Source organism: Salvelinus alpinus, chromosome 19 (genome assembly GCF_045679555.1).
Source record: "Salvelinus alpinus chromosome 19, SLU_Salpinus.1, whole genome shotgun sequence".
Lineage (NCBI taxonomy): Eukaryota > Metazoa > Chordata > Actinopteri > Salmoniformes > Salmonidae > Salvelinus > Salvelinus alpinus.
Window position 1 is genome coordinate 51,636,712 of NC_092104.1, and position 17,473 is coordinate 51,654,184.

General features: G+C 40.6%; 1 protein-coding gene across 4 annotated transcripts in view; it reads right to left on the bottom strand.

The window, feature by feature from the left end:
* Nucleotides 1-260: 260 nt before the first annotated feature.
* LOC139545798 (semaphorin-6A-like) overlaps nucleotides 261-17,473 on the bottom strand; it is a 93,707-nt gene continuing 76,494 nt past the window's right edge. For all 4 annotated transcript variants that reach the window (XM_071353980.1, XM_071353979.1, XM_071353982.1 and 1 more), the window contains one exon: nucleotides 261-3,778. In XM_071353980.1, coding sequence (XP_071210081.1) covers nucleotides 2,661-3,778 — 1,118 coding nt within the window. In that variant the 3' untranslated portion in view covers nucleotides 261-2,660. The remainder of the gene's footprint in view (nucleotides 3,779-17,473) is intronic.

A 17,473-nucleotide genomic window follows, 5' to 3' on the forward strand; every position in this document is an offset into this window, starting at 1 on the left:
AGACTGATTCTTATCAGCCTGTTCATTCACACTGAAACACTGCCAACAATCCTCCAAAATATCTTAGATCAACATAACATAGGTTTTAAAGTGCTACCTCTTGTACTCTTAGCACAAATAAGAACCATATCACGGAAGTTAGCTGTATTTTCCCATAAGTTAATTAAAAGCATTTTATGTGTTCTGTTGTACTAACATCAGAGAAAGCATCCTTTTTTTTATAGTAGGTTTTGCTCTCAAATCATGGAAATACAACCATCTTCATGACAATATTTTTTTTTTTATTACATTTTGCATTTAATTTTATTAATTTTATTAAAGAGAATGTTTTTTTTTACAACATACATTAAGCTGTGAATCAGATGTTAAGTGGAATAGGGCAACAAAAAAACTTGTGACATCACAATATCTTACAAGCTTACAAAGTTCAAAACGAGTTGAGTCTGTCTCAGTTGCATCTAGCAGTGTATAGCAAGGGTGACAGACAAAGGCACACACACACCAAAGAGACACACTGTCCACAGTAGCCATGTCAACCGTGGCTAGAGATGCAATCTGCACTATTGGGGTGGAAAGTTCAAATGACCTTCCCTTTACTAAACCTAATCTGATCATGATGCATGTCGCAGTCGCTGCAATCGAACCCTATAAGCTTCTATGTACACGTTAGTTCAATTAACACATACTGTATATGCCTCAGAAGTGGAACTATCTTACTCGTTCTTCTTGCATTGGCTGTGGATGACAAATAGTTGGCTTTCCACCATTGTAAATGGAAATCTGCTTGAGATCAAGAAACTCACCTATCTACACACAATACTAAAGGAGTGCTCTGTTGATTTGGGGAGATGTGATCAATGAAAATGTGATCAGATTGGTCAATGAAACTGTCATTCATAAGACATTGATAAAGAGAGTTAGTACAAATTAAATTACTCTAATCGTCCTGGAACATGTGTTTTTAAAAAACGTCTCCTAATTTTTTAAAAACTATTTTCTATCACAGGAACCAGCCTGCTTTTCACTGCCTAGAAACTGAAGTGTTATCGTGTACACTAGGAACCTGGTGCCATGTCTGTACAGTCTACTGGCGTGTTTTTCATATGTTAGTGTTTGATTATTGCTGTGCACCAGCAAGACCCTAAGAGGCCATTTCAAGAACAACCATGAATCCCTCCAATCGAACAGCAAAGTAAAAAATTCCACACACAACAACATCATCGACACTGCCAGCACAACAAAAAGGGTTGCTTTAAGCGCATCATTGGCACTATCAGAAATGAACCACAAAGAAGAATATGTCTGTATATTTCTAGGGAACAGAATTACAACAAGAACACATTCTTTATTTGCCTTTATCAAACCAGTGAAAGATGACATAAGAAAATACAAAGAGGAGACATAGTTACCAGCTAAAGAAAATGTCACTACTCAGGGTGTAAGGCACAACTTTACATGTGGAAGTGAAACAGGCTATCAACAGATGTAATTCAATCAGAGGACTGCGTGACGCGCCTAGAGAAAACAAGACATTTCAGTACCTGCCAAAATGGCCGCTCTCCACACCTGGCAGAGCGCCCAACATCCTCACGCTTCTCTTTTTCATGTGTGGAATTCCACGTTTTATTCCCTTTGCACGTTTATATGCAAGAGTGAACCTTGTTAATACACAGTGAGCCAGAAGCCAACCGGGAGAGAGAGACTGACTGCAAAACCACAGTGCCAAACGTATGGAGATGCCCATGGAGGAGTGATCGAGGGAGTGAGTTTCAGGAGTTCTGTTTTTTGTATTTTTCTGACTTCTTTAACATGGGAGGTTCTGCTCCATCATGTAGGTCCCATCTGGCACAGTTAAATAAATATATCCTCCATACAGAGGTCACATATATCCCAAGCTTCAAAAACCCAAGGCGCTAGAAGACCTAGTGGACCTTTTGTGTCAAGAAAGTTGTACTGGCTCCAGTTGATTGACTTTAAATAATTTCATTCTTGAATAATTCATATTTAAATAACTCTTCTCTCTGAGCCTAAAATGTCAGTATTTTCTTCAAAAGCACTTATTAAAAATAAATACAACAAGCTATTACTATTAACAGTCATGTGTTATTCAGTAACCAATGCAGTAGAAGATTCTCAGACCAAGGCTTTTTTCAACCAACGCAGAACTTGATTGCCGTGTCCAGTAGCTGTAACACTGAGAGGCATTTCACAGTTTTCCACGTAAACTGAAGCTGTCATTCCAGTCAGAGCTCGCTGTGCCCAAGTGCTTGCTGGGAGAACACCCCAGTCCTCAGTATATAATTGCTCCACTTTTCTCCCACTGTCTATGTGCGTTTAGCAGTCAGTTAAGAAAACAAAACATCAGTCAAGTCATAGTGTTCAAAAGTCCAACACAGCCACTGTCTTGAATGCTACAGGGGTGACATGTTGCTTGTCAATTAAATATTCATGAGAGTAATTTTCTTCTCAGTAGCAAGTGTTCCGTGTTTCTGGGGAACTGGGAGTCAACAGCCTGAGCTCAACATCAACCATTTGTAGAATATTTACATATATATAAAAGAAAAGAAATCTTTTAAAAAGTGTGTTGTGTTTGCTGTACACAGACCAAGGACAAAAGGAGATGCAATTGTGTTTCCTGTTCTGTATTCTGAGCGTGCTGATTATGTGCAGGAGTCATTGGAATTGACTTTCGTTGAGAGGGACACTAAAGAGGGTTTGGGCGGTACGTCAGGCTTGAGGTGTTTGACCCCGGTCCGGGGCAATGAACCGTAAGAGCTCATGCTGGGCTGTCGGGAGTGGAACATCCCCTGGGAATTCATGTGCATGGAGTCCACCCTCTGTGGGGCGGGGGGCGGCGACTCCACGTGGTTAAAACTTTGGTGTCTGGACAGGTGAGAGGAGTTGGATGAGTTGGTGTTGTGCTTTTTGAGGGCAGAGCCTTTCTGGGCACTCATCGGGTAGCCCCGCTTGTACTCATGGCCATAGACGGAGGAGTGCACCTCGAGCCGCTTGCCCATCTGGGGCACGGCAGGGGGGATGGTGAGGGAGGCCTCCCTTTGGGGCACTCGGGGCGGCAGTCCGTCGCTCTCCACCAGGTTGAGGCTGTGGCAGGGGCTCTTTAGGGCCTTGTACTCCAGTGTGGCACCCTGGTCACCCAGGCTCATCTGGCTGAGGTCGCTGCGGTGGGGCTGCTCTACATACTCATGCTGGTAGGGCTGCTGATGCTGGTGCTGTGGCAGGGGAAGCACTACCACACTGGGGATGTGGCCTGGGGAGGCCCTCAGGGGCAGGTCAGTGGGGATGACTGGGGTGCCCATGGTTTGCAGGTCCTTGGTGCAGGCATTGATCAGATTCTGGTTCCTCTCCCACTCGCGGCTTCCCCGGCTGGGCTTGCGTCGGGGCTGCATGGGGGTGGACTCTGGGGTGGGCATGCCAGCCAGGTCCAGGTGGTGCTGGTCGGCTTTGATCAGAATTTTACCATTGGTGAGGCGGCCGTTGTGCATGAGCGGGGTGAGGATGGCCTCAGGGCGACTGTCCTTGGCCCCGGTCTCAAACAGGCCTGTCAACTTGGTCACGCTGTTCATGGAGCCCCTCCTGTCGTGGTCTTTGTCCTTACGCCCAGACAGCTCAATGTCTCGTCGCCGGTGGTCACACACACAGTAGACGAGGATACCAGAGAAGATGGCACCCATGGCGAAGGCCAGGATGACAGCGATGGCCAGCAGTGTGACAGGGACCAGCTGGTCACGCCCCTTCTGGTAACTCTCGCGGATAACTCCTGCAAAGACAAGGATGAAATGATTTCAAATATATCAGCAAATGAATTAGTGATCAATGATATAGGTGAAAATCAAATGGTTAAATTAATTGACGAATAAAGCACAAATAATAACGAAGCATTTGTCCTATCTAATTTGTCCTATTTGCAGCAGATTTGTAGACTCTTGATATTTGAGAAAATGTTATCAGCTTAAATCCAGCCTTACACTTGGAAAAAATGATGTTATGGCTTCTACAAAGAATTAAAAGATTAAACATCGGCAGCTGAAATGAAAAAAAAGATATTAGATAAATGAACGTTCAAAGGGAAAGCTTATTTTCTTTGATGCAAATGTAACTCGTTTTATATGGCTATGGTACAATCTCATATATCAGAGAATATATTACATTTATGATTAGACCTCCAAATCAAAGGAGCTGTGTCATGCATTTCTTAGAGGTCACTTTCCAGGACAATCAAAAAAAAATTAAAGAGGAGAAAAAAAAACAGGCGGTTGTGGGCTACTAAAGTGATGATTCAATAAAAATGCAGCAGAAGAGATGACAAGCATCTTGGCAAAGAAAGGGAGGGAGAAGATACTGCATCAAGTGAAACGGCAGTGGGTTGTTTTTAATAAAATGGCTCCATTAGAAGTCCTCTTCACTATAAACATGGAGAGCGAAATGATAACCTCCAACTCCTTGATGAATGTGTTACCCAATGCCCATCCATGCTCCTAGAGTTACAGAGCCTTCAGAACTACCACTACCAGAATTACTCACATCATATGTATATACTGTATTTTATACCTATTACACCTTGCCTATGCCGCTCGGCCATCAATCATCCATATATTTACAGTATATGCACATATTCTCATTCACCCCTTTAGATCTGTGTGTATTAGGTAGTTGTTGGGAAATTGTTAGACTACTTGTTAGATATTACTGCACTGTTGGAACTAGAAGCACAAGCGTTTCGCTACACTCGCATTAACATCTGCTAACAATGTGTATGTAACCAATAAAATGTGATTTGATTTGATCTGACTTATTCCACATTTTGTTGTGTTACAGCCTGAATTCAAAATACATTTTGTGATTGATTTTTTTCACCCATCTACACACAATACCCCATAATGACAAAGTGAAAACAAATTTATTGAAAAAATGAAATACAAAAATATCTCATTTACATACGTATTCACACCCCTGAGTCAATACTTTGTACAAGCACTTTTGGCATGATTACAGCTGAAAGTCTTTCTGGGTAAGCTTTCCAAACCTGGATTGTGCAACATTTTCCCATTATTCAGTAAAAAATTCTTCAAGCTCTGTCAAATTGTTTGTTGATCATTGCTAGACAACCATTTTCAGGACTTGCCATATATTTTCAAGTAGATTTAAACCAAAACTGTAACTCAGCCACTCAAGAACATTCACTGTCTTCTTGGTAAGCAACTCCACTGTAGATTTGTCCTTGTGTTTTAGGTTATTGTCCTAGTGAAATGTGAATTTTTCTCCCAGTGTCTGGTGGAAGGCAGACTGAACCAGGTTTTCTTCTAGGATTTTGCCTGTGCTTAGCTCCAGTGTAGATTTGGCCTTTTGTTTTAGGTTATTGTCCTGCTGAAAGGTGAATTCATCTCCCAGTGTCTGGTGGAAAGAAGACTGAACCAGGTTTTCCTCTAGGATTTTGCCTGTGCTTACCTAAAAAAAACAAATCCTGAAAAACTCCTCAGTCCTTAACGATTACAAGCATACCCATAACATGATACAGTAACCACAATGTTTTAAAATATGGAGAGTAGTACTCAGTAATGTGTTGTATTGGATTTGCCTCAAACATAACACTTTGTATTCAAGACAAAAAGTGAATTGCTTTGCCACATTTTTTTATTCTGTACAGGCTTCCTTCTTTTCATTCTGTCAATTAGGTTAGTATTACAATGTTGTCGTTGAGCCATCCTCAGTTTTCTCCTAACACAGCCATTAAACTCTGTATCTGTAAAGTCACCATTGGCATCATTGTGAAATCACTGAGCTTTTTCCTCTTCATCCGAAGAGGAGGAGCAGGGATTGAACCAAACTGCAGCGTTGTATTTAGACATAATGAATTTATTTAAGTGTAAACGAAAAACACGAACTTCACTTGAATACTTACAAAATAACAAAACGAATGTAGACAAACCTGAACATACGAACTTACATATAACACGAAGAACGCACGAACAGGAAAAATGACTACATAAAACGATGAACGAACGAAACAGTCCCGTATGGTGCAAACAAACACAGACACAGGAGACAACCACCCACGACAAACAATGTGACAACACCTACCTTAATATGATTCTCAATCAGAGGAGATGAAAACCACCTGCCTCTAATTGAGAACCATATTAGGTACCCATTAACCAACATAGAAACAGAAAACATAGACTGCCCACCCAAACTCACGTCCTGACCAACTAACACATACAAAAACTAACAGAAAACAGGTCAGGAACGTGACATGTAGTGTGTATTGTTTTGTTCGGCGTCTTTTCTAAATAAAAGAACATGTACGCTCACCACGCTGCACCTTGGTCCTGTTCATTCAACAGCCGTGACACCTGTGGTCTCTAAGTTATTGTCTTGTGACTGAAATTACATCTGGAGATGTTGTTATATTTGAGAAGTGTTGGACTGAAACGTTTGACTTATAGATAAATATAGGGCCGAACAGATAACCAAACAGCACTTGAGGTTAGCAGCTCTAAAATATTTTGTCCCCCAAAAAAGTGTCTGCCAGTGTCTGAGCAGTTTTCTGGCAGTACTTGCTCATTCCATTATAATCCTTCTAAAACATAAATACATATGTCTCTGTCTCACTTGCTTACTTTCGGAAGGGCATGGAAAACTTTGTTAGAATTCTTTAGTGACATTGAATTGAAGCATATTAATCGTCCACAATTGTGCAGTTCAAAGAGTTGGATTTGACTTGAGAACAACACAGTTAGAGGACTGAGAATGTCAGACCTAAGCATCCATTGTTGAGAGAGGAGGGCTGTGGAGCTGGCAGTCCGTCTTCTCATAGTGTAGGTGGAGGGTTAAGGCATTTCTCAACCAGCAGTGACTTGGTCTCCATCAAACATAGCTGCCCTGCCTAGAGCAACTAGGGGGGATTTAAAAACAACCCTAAGGCCTCCCTAGATCTTTGAAGATTTATATCTTTCATGTATGAAGTCAATTGTTTCTCATCTTAACTTCAAAGAGGGCGCAACCATAAAGGACACTAGGCCTCAGACAAATCCGAAGATGGCAGTCTTTTAAATCAAGGTGGCTTTATTCATTTGAAGGGCTCATTCATCAAGGAAACTGACGTTCAACTTTTTACTACTAGAATGTTCTTGGATGACCTTGAGCCCCAGAGTATCAAGGACAGTGTTGAGGCTCGACATTTACAGTAACTTCACAACCCTTGACTTTTTCCACATTTTGGTGTGTTACAAAGTGGGATTAAAATGGATTTAATTGTCATTTTTTTGTCAACGATCTACACAAAATACTATTTAATGTCAAAGTGGGAGAAAAAAAACTAACATTTGTAAAAAAAAAGAAAAAAAAAAAAACACCTTTGGCAGTGATTACAGCACACCTGGATTGTACAATATTTGCACATTGTTGTTTTAAAAATTCTTCAAGTTCTGTCAAGTTGGTTGTTGATCATTGCTAGACAGTCATTTTCAAGTCTAGCCATAGATTTTCAAGCCAATTTAAGTCAAAACTTTAACCAGGCCACTCAGTAACACTCAGGAACATTAAAATGTACAACTCCAGTGTACATTTGGTCTTGTGTTTTAGGTTATTGTCCTGCTAAAAAGTAAATTTGTCTCCCAGTGTTTGTTGGAAAGCATTGTGAACCAGGGTTTCCTCTAGAATTTTGCCTGTACTTAGCTCTATTCTGTTTCTTTTTATCCTAAAAAACTCCCTAATCCTTGCCGATGACAAGCATACCCATAACATGATGCAGCCATCACCATGCTTGGAAATATGATGAGTGGTACTCGGTGATGTGTTGTGTTGTGTTTGCCCCAAACATAACACTTTGTATTCAGGACATGAAGTTAATTTCTTTGCCACATTCTTTGCAGTTTTACTTCAGTATCTTTTTGCTAACAGGATGCATGTTTTGAAATATTTGTATTCTGTACAGGCTTCCTTCTTTTCACACTGTCATTTATGTTAGAAGTGGAGTAACTACAACGTTGTTAATCCATCCTCAATTTTCTCCTATCACAGCCATTAAACTCTGTAACCATTTTAAAGTCACAATTGGCCTTATGGTGAAATCCCTGAGCGGTTTCCTTTATATCCATGCAACTTATTATGTAACTTGTTAAGCACATTTTTACTCCTGAACTTATTTAGGCTTGCCATAACACAGGGGTTTAATACTTATTTAGCTTTTCAGTTATCATTAATTTGTAAAGATAAAAAAAATATATAATCCACTTTGACTTTATGGGCTATTGTGTATAGGCCAGTGACATAAAATCTCAATTTAATACATTTTAAATTCAGGCTGTGACACAACAAAATGTGGAAAAAGTCAAGGGGTGTGAATACTTTCTGAAAGGCACTGTAAAGCAATTTTAATTATTCATTGCCTAAAAATGTGTTCTTATCCAAGGTGACTTAAATCATCTAGTTTTGACTCTCATTGTCAGATTGCAGTGTGAATAGCCACCAGGAGAATACATTTCCTGTCCAACAATCTATTTTGAATGTCATACCTCCAAAAGCCTTGACACAGATATTTAATACACATTCGTACGTGTCAAAACAACTCAGCACTTCCTTGTAAATGAGAAACATTGTCATCTAGTGTGACAGATGTGTGAACATTCTCATAGACAGTCTTTTAATCTGTGTAGCTCGTGGAATCCAGTTGTTGCCTATAGTGCCTGCTTTGTCTGGGCAGACTTCAAAGCCACTTGTACTTCATAGCACGGTTGTCCAGAGCTGTAACCTCTACATACACAGGCATTGTCTGAAAACGATAAAATCTCAATCTCACTGAAATGTGTTCACTGATGTGTCACTGCCACTCGCTGAAAGACTAAATGGTGCGAACACAAAACACAGTACATACCCCATTGACTGGAAGGGAGGATGAAAGGAAATGCTTTGAGGTTACAGTACATCTACCATGCCTTGGAGTGAACCCAATTCTGTGTTCAAAGATTACGGTTGTGGTCCCGGTTGTCTTTTCAACTTGGAGGAAGAGGTAGACCATCACATCCAGCTAACTATGTTCACACCATTTGGATCTATTCTGCATCTGCTAGTATTATATGGATGAATCAGCAAAAACTAGTTAATGCTATTATCTCACCACCCAACTCAGGCATTACCAATGTACTAACCTCCCAAGATCAAGGAAATTCGCCTACTCTCCAGTAACTGTAAGTTGGGAGTGCTTTGCTTTACTGAAACATGGCCAGATGGTTCGATAAAAAACGCTGAGATTGAAGATAAAAATTATATAGTAATTAGAATAGACCGCGATCGCAAAAGCGGGGGTGTTAACTAAAACTTATGTAAGATCAGATATTGGGTTCAACTACAGAATTAGATTTAAGTCATGATGAGACTGAAGCTGTGTTGCTGGACATTCTATTACCAAAATGCAAACCCATTATAGTCAGAACCTGTTACAGACTACAAGACCAGTTTTATGAATTGTTGGAGGAGACTTGCTCCAACTGTACAGATTTTGGTAAATCAGAGGTTATTGTTACTGGTGATTTTAATACAGACATGCTTAAAAAGGACAATGTTACTTTGAAAGCTTTTAAGAATTGTTTTAATCTGTTTGACTTACACCAGCTGATTAATGAGCCCACCAGGGTCTGCCCTTCTACCCAAACCATCATTGACCTTGTGTTGGTGTCGGATAGATCAAGGATATCAAACAGTGGGGATGTAAACTATGGGCTCCGTGATCATTCCATCATTTTTTGTAGTAGGAAGGTTCAGAAAAAGTTTTTTAATTGTCATAGCTCAATACAAATGTGGTCTATGAAGAACTATAGTGCAGATGCTTTTGTTAATTGTTTGAGCAAATTGGACTGGTTTACTGTATTGAAATGCAATGAGGTGGAAAATGCCTGGGGCAATTTTAAATAATTGTTTTTAGATGCTGTTGACAAGCTGGCTCCGGATAAACATTTTTTGAATTAAACAAAGAACAGAACCATGGCTAAACAATAACATTTTAAAGGCAATTAAGCTAAGAAATGAACTCTTTCTGGAGTTCAGGAAATCCAAGGCAGATTACGTTTTTATAGACTATAATAAATTATGAAATGAGGCTAACAGGATGATAGAGAAGGCCAAGAAATATTGTTTTAATGACAAAATAGGTGAGAACAGGAACAATCCGAGTAAAATATGGATGTGTCTGAAGCTGTTAGGTTACACTACCAGATTAAAGAACAAAGCTCGAAATCTTAGCCTGGACGTTGGAGGAAAGGTTACATCAGACAAGACCATGGTTGTAGACAGTCTGAAAAGCTACTTCACAACTATAGCTAACACATTATTTAGCAAGTTACCTTGTCAATCAGGTTGTTGTTTAAAATATATATATTTAACCTTTATTTAACTAGGCAAGTCAGTTAAGAACAAATTCTTATTTACAATGATGGCCTACCCCGGCCAAACCCGGGCGCCGCTGGGCCAATTGTGCGCCGCCCTATGGGACTCCCAATCACGGCAGGATGTGATACAGCCTGGATGGGGAGAGTCAAGTCTAGCAGTTTTGAGTTTTAATCGAAAAAGTGTCTGAGTCAACTGTGCTAAAAAAGCTGAAAGAACTTAACCATTCCAAAGGAATTGACCTTGACAACATTCCGGCCAGATTTCTGAGATGCTGAGGTAATTATCACCCCCTGCATAACTCACATTGTAAATCTGTCTTTTAAACTAGGAATTTTAACCAGTCAACTAAAACTTGTAAGGGTCATTCCTCTATATAAAAAGGGAATAAGTTGGATCATGGAAACTATCGGCCTGTCTCAATCCTGTGTATTTCATCGAAGGTCATGGAAAAGATTATGTTTGAGCAGACTGACAGGAATAGTTCCTTAGATCACCTACTACCATATATGAGCTCCAAGCTGGCATCAGGAAATCACGTTCCATGGAGGGACATTTTGTGGTATGGTTATGCTAGATCTTTAAAAGGCATTTGATACAGTGGATCATGAGATTCTGTTAATCAAACTAAGAGCCATGGGCTTTAACAACTTAGCCATGAAATGGGTTAGCTCTTATCTGCAAGGAAGAAAATAGATAGTGGATGTTGGATGGGACTCTGTCTAAGCAAAAAACCTTGAACTGCGGGGAGTGTGCTGGGTCCACTTTTCTTTCTACTGTAAATTATCTGAAATCTGCCTGTACATGTGACCTTTTCCTTTATGCAGATACACTACCGTTCAAAAGTTTGGGGTCACTTAGAAATGTCCATGTTTTTGAAAGAAAAGCACATTTTTGTCCATTAAAATAACATCAAATTGATCAGAAACGCGGTGTAGTCATTGTTAATGTTGTAAATGACTATTGTAGCTGGAAACGACTGATCTTTATAGAGGCCCATTATCAGCAACCATCACTCCTGTGTTCCAATTGCACGTTGTGTTAGCTAATTCAAGTTTATCATTTTAAAAGGCTAAATTGATCATTAGAACACCCTTTTGCAATTATGTTAGCACAGCTGAAAACTGTTGTTCTGATTAAAGAACCAATAAAACTGGCCTTCTTTAGACTCGTTGAGTATCTGGAGCATCAGCATTTGTGGGTTCGATTACAGGCTCAAAATGGCCAGAAACAAATAACTTTCTTCTGTAACTCGTCAGTCTATTCTTGTTCTGAGAAATGACAGCTATTCCATGTGAGAAATTGCCAAGAAACTGAAGATCCTGTACAACGCTGTGTACTACTCCCTTCACAGATCAGTCAAACTGGCTCTAACCAGAATAGAAAGAGGAGTGGGAGGCCCCGATGCACAACTGAGCAAGAGGACAAGTACATTTGAGTGTCTGGTTTGAGAAACAGACGACTCACAAGTCCACAACTGGCAGCTTCATTAAATAGTCCCCGCAAAACACCAGTCTCAACGTCAACAGTGAAGAGGTGACTCCAGGATGCTGGCCTTATGGGGTATTGCTAGAAGACTAATTTGTTCTGATATTTCTACAGTTGATTTTTATTTATCTTGGGGGAATTATTGTAACAGGAAGAGCATGCATACTCAAAGTGGCGCTGAACAAGAGCCCCTGCCTATGCCACCATTTGATTCTTATCCAGAAATGTGGAGGTTCTTGCCAGAAACCACATTTTAGGGTTCATTTTGGAGAGAACTTTTTTGTGCAACGCTCTCCTCTGTCAGATGGTTATCTAGCACACATTCAAGATAATTAACTTAGTCTTTTGCCGTGACTCTATGTCACCTATTACCACTTTAAAGTAAAGGGCTAATCTCAGTTTCACTTTGGACACGTTCAAGATGGACTCTGTTTTTCCAAGGTGGAGTGACAGATTATTGTCATATAACCATTTACTGACATTCATAAGTTCAGCATTGAGGGCTTTGTCAAACACATTTTTGTCTTTGTGGGAAATCAACAGTGCTGTCACGGCTCTCGTCATAATGAGGATCGGACCAAAGCGCAGCGTGGTAAGTGTTCATGGTTTTTATTTGATCACAAAACACTCTAACAAAATAAACAAGAGGGAAAACCGAAACAGTTCTGTAAGGTGCATAAACTATACAGAAAAAAACTACCCACAAAACACAGGTGGGAAAAAGGCTGCCTAAGTATGATTCCCAATCAGAGACAACGATAGACAACTGTCCCTGATTGGGTTGTGCCAGCTCTGCGCTCTAGACCTCCAGTACGCCTCCACAGTCCAGTACGTCCTGTGCCTCCTCTCCGCACTCGTCCTGAGGTGCGGGTCATCAGCCCGGTGCCACCGGTACCGTTCCCGCGCATCAAGCCCCCAGTGGGTCTCCACAGTCCAGAGCTTCCGGCGACAGTTCCCAGTCCAGAGCTTCAGGCGACAGTTCCCAGTCCAGAGCTTCCGGCGACGTTTCACAGTCCGGAACCTCCAACGACGGGCCACAGTCCGGAACCACCACACTCTTCCTAGAGCTGGCCGCGGGACCAAGATCCCAATGGTCCCTCTAACAGAGCTCCAGAGTTCCTCTGTGGAGATGGGAGAACCTTCCAGAAGGACAACCATCTCTGCAGCACTCCACCAATCAGGCCGTTATGGTAGAGTGGCCAGATAAAAGCCCCTCCTCAGTAAAAGGCATATAATAGCCTGCTTGGAGTTTGCCAAAAGGCACCTAAAGGACTCTCAGACCATGAGAAACAAGATTCTCTGGTCTGATGAAACCAAGATTGAACTCTTTGGCCTGAATGCCAAGCGTCAAGTCTGGAGGAAACCTGGCACTATCCCTACAGTGAAGCATGGTGGTGGCAGCATCATGCTGTGAGGAAGTTTTTTGGTGGCAGGGACTGGGAGACTAGTCAGGATGTCAAAGATGAACGGAGCAAAGTACAGAGAGATCATTGATGAAAACCTGCTCCAGAGTGCTCAGGACCTCAGACTGGGGCGAAGATTCACCTTCCAACAGGACAACAAACCTAAACACACAGCCAAGACAATGCAGGAGTGGCCTTGAGTGGCCCAGCCAGAGCCCGGACTTGAACCCGATCGAACATCTCTGGAGAGATCTGAAAATAGCTGTGCAGCGACGCTCCCCATCCAACCTGACAGAGCTTGAGAGGATCTGCAGAGAAGACTGGGAGAAACTCCCCAAATACAGGTTGTCAAGCTTGTAGCGTCCTACCCAAGAAGACTGTTGGCTGTAATCGCTGCCAAAGGTGCTTCAACAAAGTACTGTGTAAAGGGTCTGAATACTTATGTAAATGTAATATTTCAGTTTTTATACATTTGCAAACATTTCTAAAAACCTGTTTTTGCTTTGTCATTATGGGGTATTGTGTGTAGATTGATGAGAAAAAAAAATTGAATACATTTTAGAATAAGGCTGTAACGTAACAAAATGTGGAAAAAGTCAAGGGGTCTGAATACTTTCCAAATGCACTGTATGTAACTTGGCCCGGGATAACCATAACTATTCCACTAGAAGGAGTGAAACTGACGTTGTTTCTTTTAAGATGTATTAGTGGTATGGGGAAAGAAACCTTTTTGTACTCAGCTACTATTCTTTGGAGTAGTCATCCAAGAATTTGAAACGTATGACCTCCAAAGGCAGTTTGAAGTTCTCACTGAAAAAATGGCTTAATAGTAGCATGTCTCAAAAGTGAGTCGTATGACATGAGTGAGAAGGAAATTCCTTTGGATAGCATGATATGGTTTTTTCATGCCTATTGTGTATCATATTGTGATTGTATATTTTAGGGATTGATTATTGTATTTATTAGGGGTATATGTCCAGAGATGTTTATTAGGAAATGGACCTATACTAATTAGCTGATTTTATGAAACAAGCAACAATTTTGTCTGTCATTGTTTGTTGCCACTACCATTGCTGCCTAACCTTCTGGGTAAGTCTCTAAGAGCTTTCCACACCTGGATTGTACAACATTTGCCCATTATTCTTTTCAAAATACTTCAAGCTCTGTCAAATTGTTTGTTAATCATTGCTAGACAACCATTTTCAGGTCTCGCTATCGATTTTGAAGTATATTTTAAGTCAAAACTGTAACTCGGCCACTCAGGAACATTCACTTGTGTTTTAGGTTATTGTCCTGCTGAAAGGTGAATTCAACAACATTTTGAAAAAGTTACGGAATGTAAATACTTTCTGAAAGCACTGTAACAGGCAAAAAAGAAACATCTGAAACTAGATCTCCTACATACTGGTCTTGATGAGAAGAAAAAAAAAAACTGTTGGGCGAGGTTCTCTTCTGCACTGTTCAACCAATCCAGTAAATGTGGAGGAGGAGTTAAGATGAAGAATTCACCTCGCCTTGTTAACGTCCAAAAGTGAAAGTTGTGCCACAGGCTCTCTTTCCATTATCCTCTGAAAACCGGAAGTTCCGGTTGTTGGGTACTCGGCCGAGGATACCAATGTACAGACCCTTTCGACATCCAAGCATACCCTCAAGACATGCTTTGTCCACCAAGAGCCAATGTAAGAGGGAACACTTGACCATAAACCGATTCATGATAGGAGTTGTTATGGTCATATGGGCATATTGGATACTTCACTGAATTCATACACAATTACTGTACACCTATAGACAGTCAAATATGACTGTATTTACATATTCTCTCTGCTAAGCTACACAATATATGTTTATGTAACTCTTTAGTCGGAGGCTCGGAAAGGCTATCTCTCTATTTCAGGGGTGTCAAACTAATTTTGCCCGTGAGCAGTATTCGGTCTTCACAGAGGTCCGGAGGGCCACACTGAAAATTCTTTACATTTCTTTGCTGTCAAAATTAGCAAAAAAATTGTAATCTATAATTTTTTTTATTTTTTATAATCGATGCTCCCTGACTATCCAGCTTTCGTTTCGGAGATTCTTAGCAACCTGGAAAGAGTGAAGAGATGTAAGTCCAATCAAATTTCTTCAGTTTCCATTTGGTTTTAGTCCCAATTATTATTGTTTTAACCCCTAGCGGGCCGCATTGAATGGGCCTTGAGTTTGACACATGTGCTCTAGTTGAATGGGCATGTATCCTTCTCTGTTGGCTCCGTTTACACAGGCAGCCCAATTTTTATATATTTCTTCCACTAATTGGTCTTTTGACCAATCACATCAGATCTTTTCACATCAGGCTTGGAGTCATGGCTACATGCACCTATGCACCTATAACGACTAATTTTGTCAAACAATTACAACTGAAAGACCACCGATTTATGATGAAGAACATTGTGCTCAAGCTAAGCATGTGAAGATCTATTCAGATCAAACGTATGCTGCGGAAATGATTCATTAATTTAATTGCAGTGCAATTTACGGTGTATAATTTAAAGAGAGCGACTTGGGTTTAAATGTAAGACCACCTTAGAAAAAGACAAAGAGGATGCAGAGGCACTGTACTGTATGTGGTCTCTGACGCAAAGGAAAAGGACAACCTAGCGGGGCAACATAATGCAAGCTAATTGGGAGAAAGGAAACCCGTGACTTGAAGCCTGGCATAAAAGGCGGAAGTGCGCAAAAGTAAAAGTAACATGTCAGATTATTTTTTCAGACTTCTGCAACCAATATTTCTGAGAAGTCTAAAGAAATGAAATATATAGCACCAGTCAAAAGTTTGGACACACCTACTCATTCAAGGGTTTTTCTTGATTTTTACTATTTTCTACATTGTAGAATAATAGGGAAAACATCAAAACCATGAAATAACACATATGGAATCATGCAGTAACCAAAAATGTGTTAAACAAATCAAAATATATTTTAGATTTTAGATTCTTCAAAGTAGACACCCTTTGCCTTGATGACATCTTTGCACACTCTTCGCTCAAACAGCTTCACCTGGAATGCATTTCCAACAGTCTTGAAGGAGTTCCCACATATGCTGAGCACTTGTTGGCTGCTTTCCTTCACTCTGCAGTCCAACTCATCCCAAACCATCTCAATTGGGTTGTCAGGTGATTGTGGAGAACAGATCATCTGATGCAGCACTCCATCACTCTCCTTATTGATCAAATAGCCCTTACACAGCCTGGAGGTGTGTTGGGTCATTGTCCTGTTGAAAAACAAATGATAGTCCCACTAAGCACAAACCAGATGGGATGGTGTATCACTGCAGAATGCTGTGGTAGCCATGCTGGTTAAGTGTGCCTTGAATTGTAAATAAATCACAGACTGCATCACCAGAAAAGCACCCCCACACCATCACACCTCCTCCTCCATGCTTCACGGTGGGAACTACACATGTGGAGATCATCCGTTCACCTACTGTGCGCCTCACAAAGACATGGCGGTTGGAACCAAAAATCTCAAAGGTGGACTCATCAGACCAAAGGATAGATTTCCACCGGTCTAATGTCCATTGCTTGTGTTTCTTGGTCCAAGCATTTATTTGGGCTGCAATTTCTGAGGCTGGTAAACTCTAATGAACTTATCCTCTACAGCAGAGGTAACTCTGGGTCTTTCTTTCCTGTGGCGGTCCTCATGAGAGCCAGTTTCATCATAGCGCTAGATGGTTTTTGCAACTGCACTTGAAGAAATGTCTTACAGTAATGATCGACTGTTGTTTCTCTTTGCTTATTTGAGCTGTTCTTGCCATAATATGGACTAGGTCTTTTACCAAATAAGGCTATCTTCTATATACCACCCCTACTTTGTCACAACACAACGGATTTGCAAGAAACACATTAAGAAGGAAAGAAATTCCACAAATTAACTTTTAACAGGGCACACCTGCTAATTGAAATGCATTCCAGGTAACCTGCTAATTGAAATGCATTCCACCTCATGAAGCTGGTTGAGAGAATGCCAAGAATTTGCAAAGCTGTCATCAAGGCGAAGGGTGGCTACTTTGAAAAATCTAAAATCTCAAATATATTTAGATTTATTTAACACTTTTTTGGTTACTACATGATTCAATATGTGTTATTTCATAATTTTGATATCTTCACTATTATTCTAACATGTAGAAAATAAATAAAATATAGAAA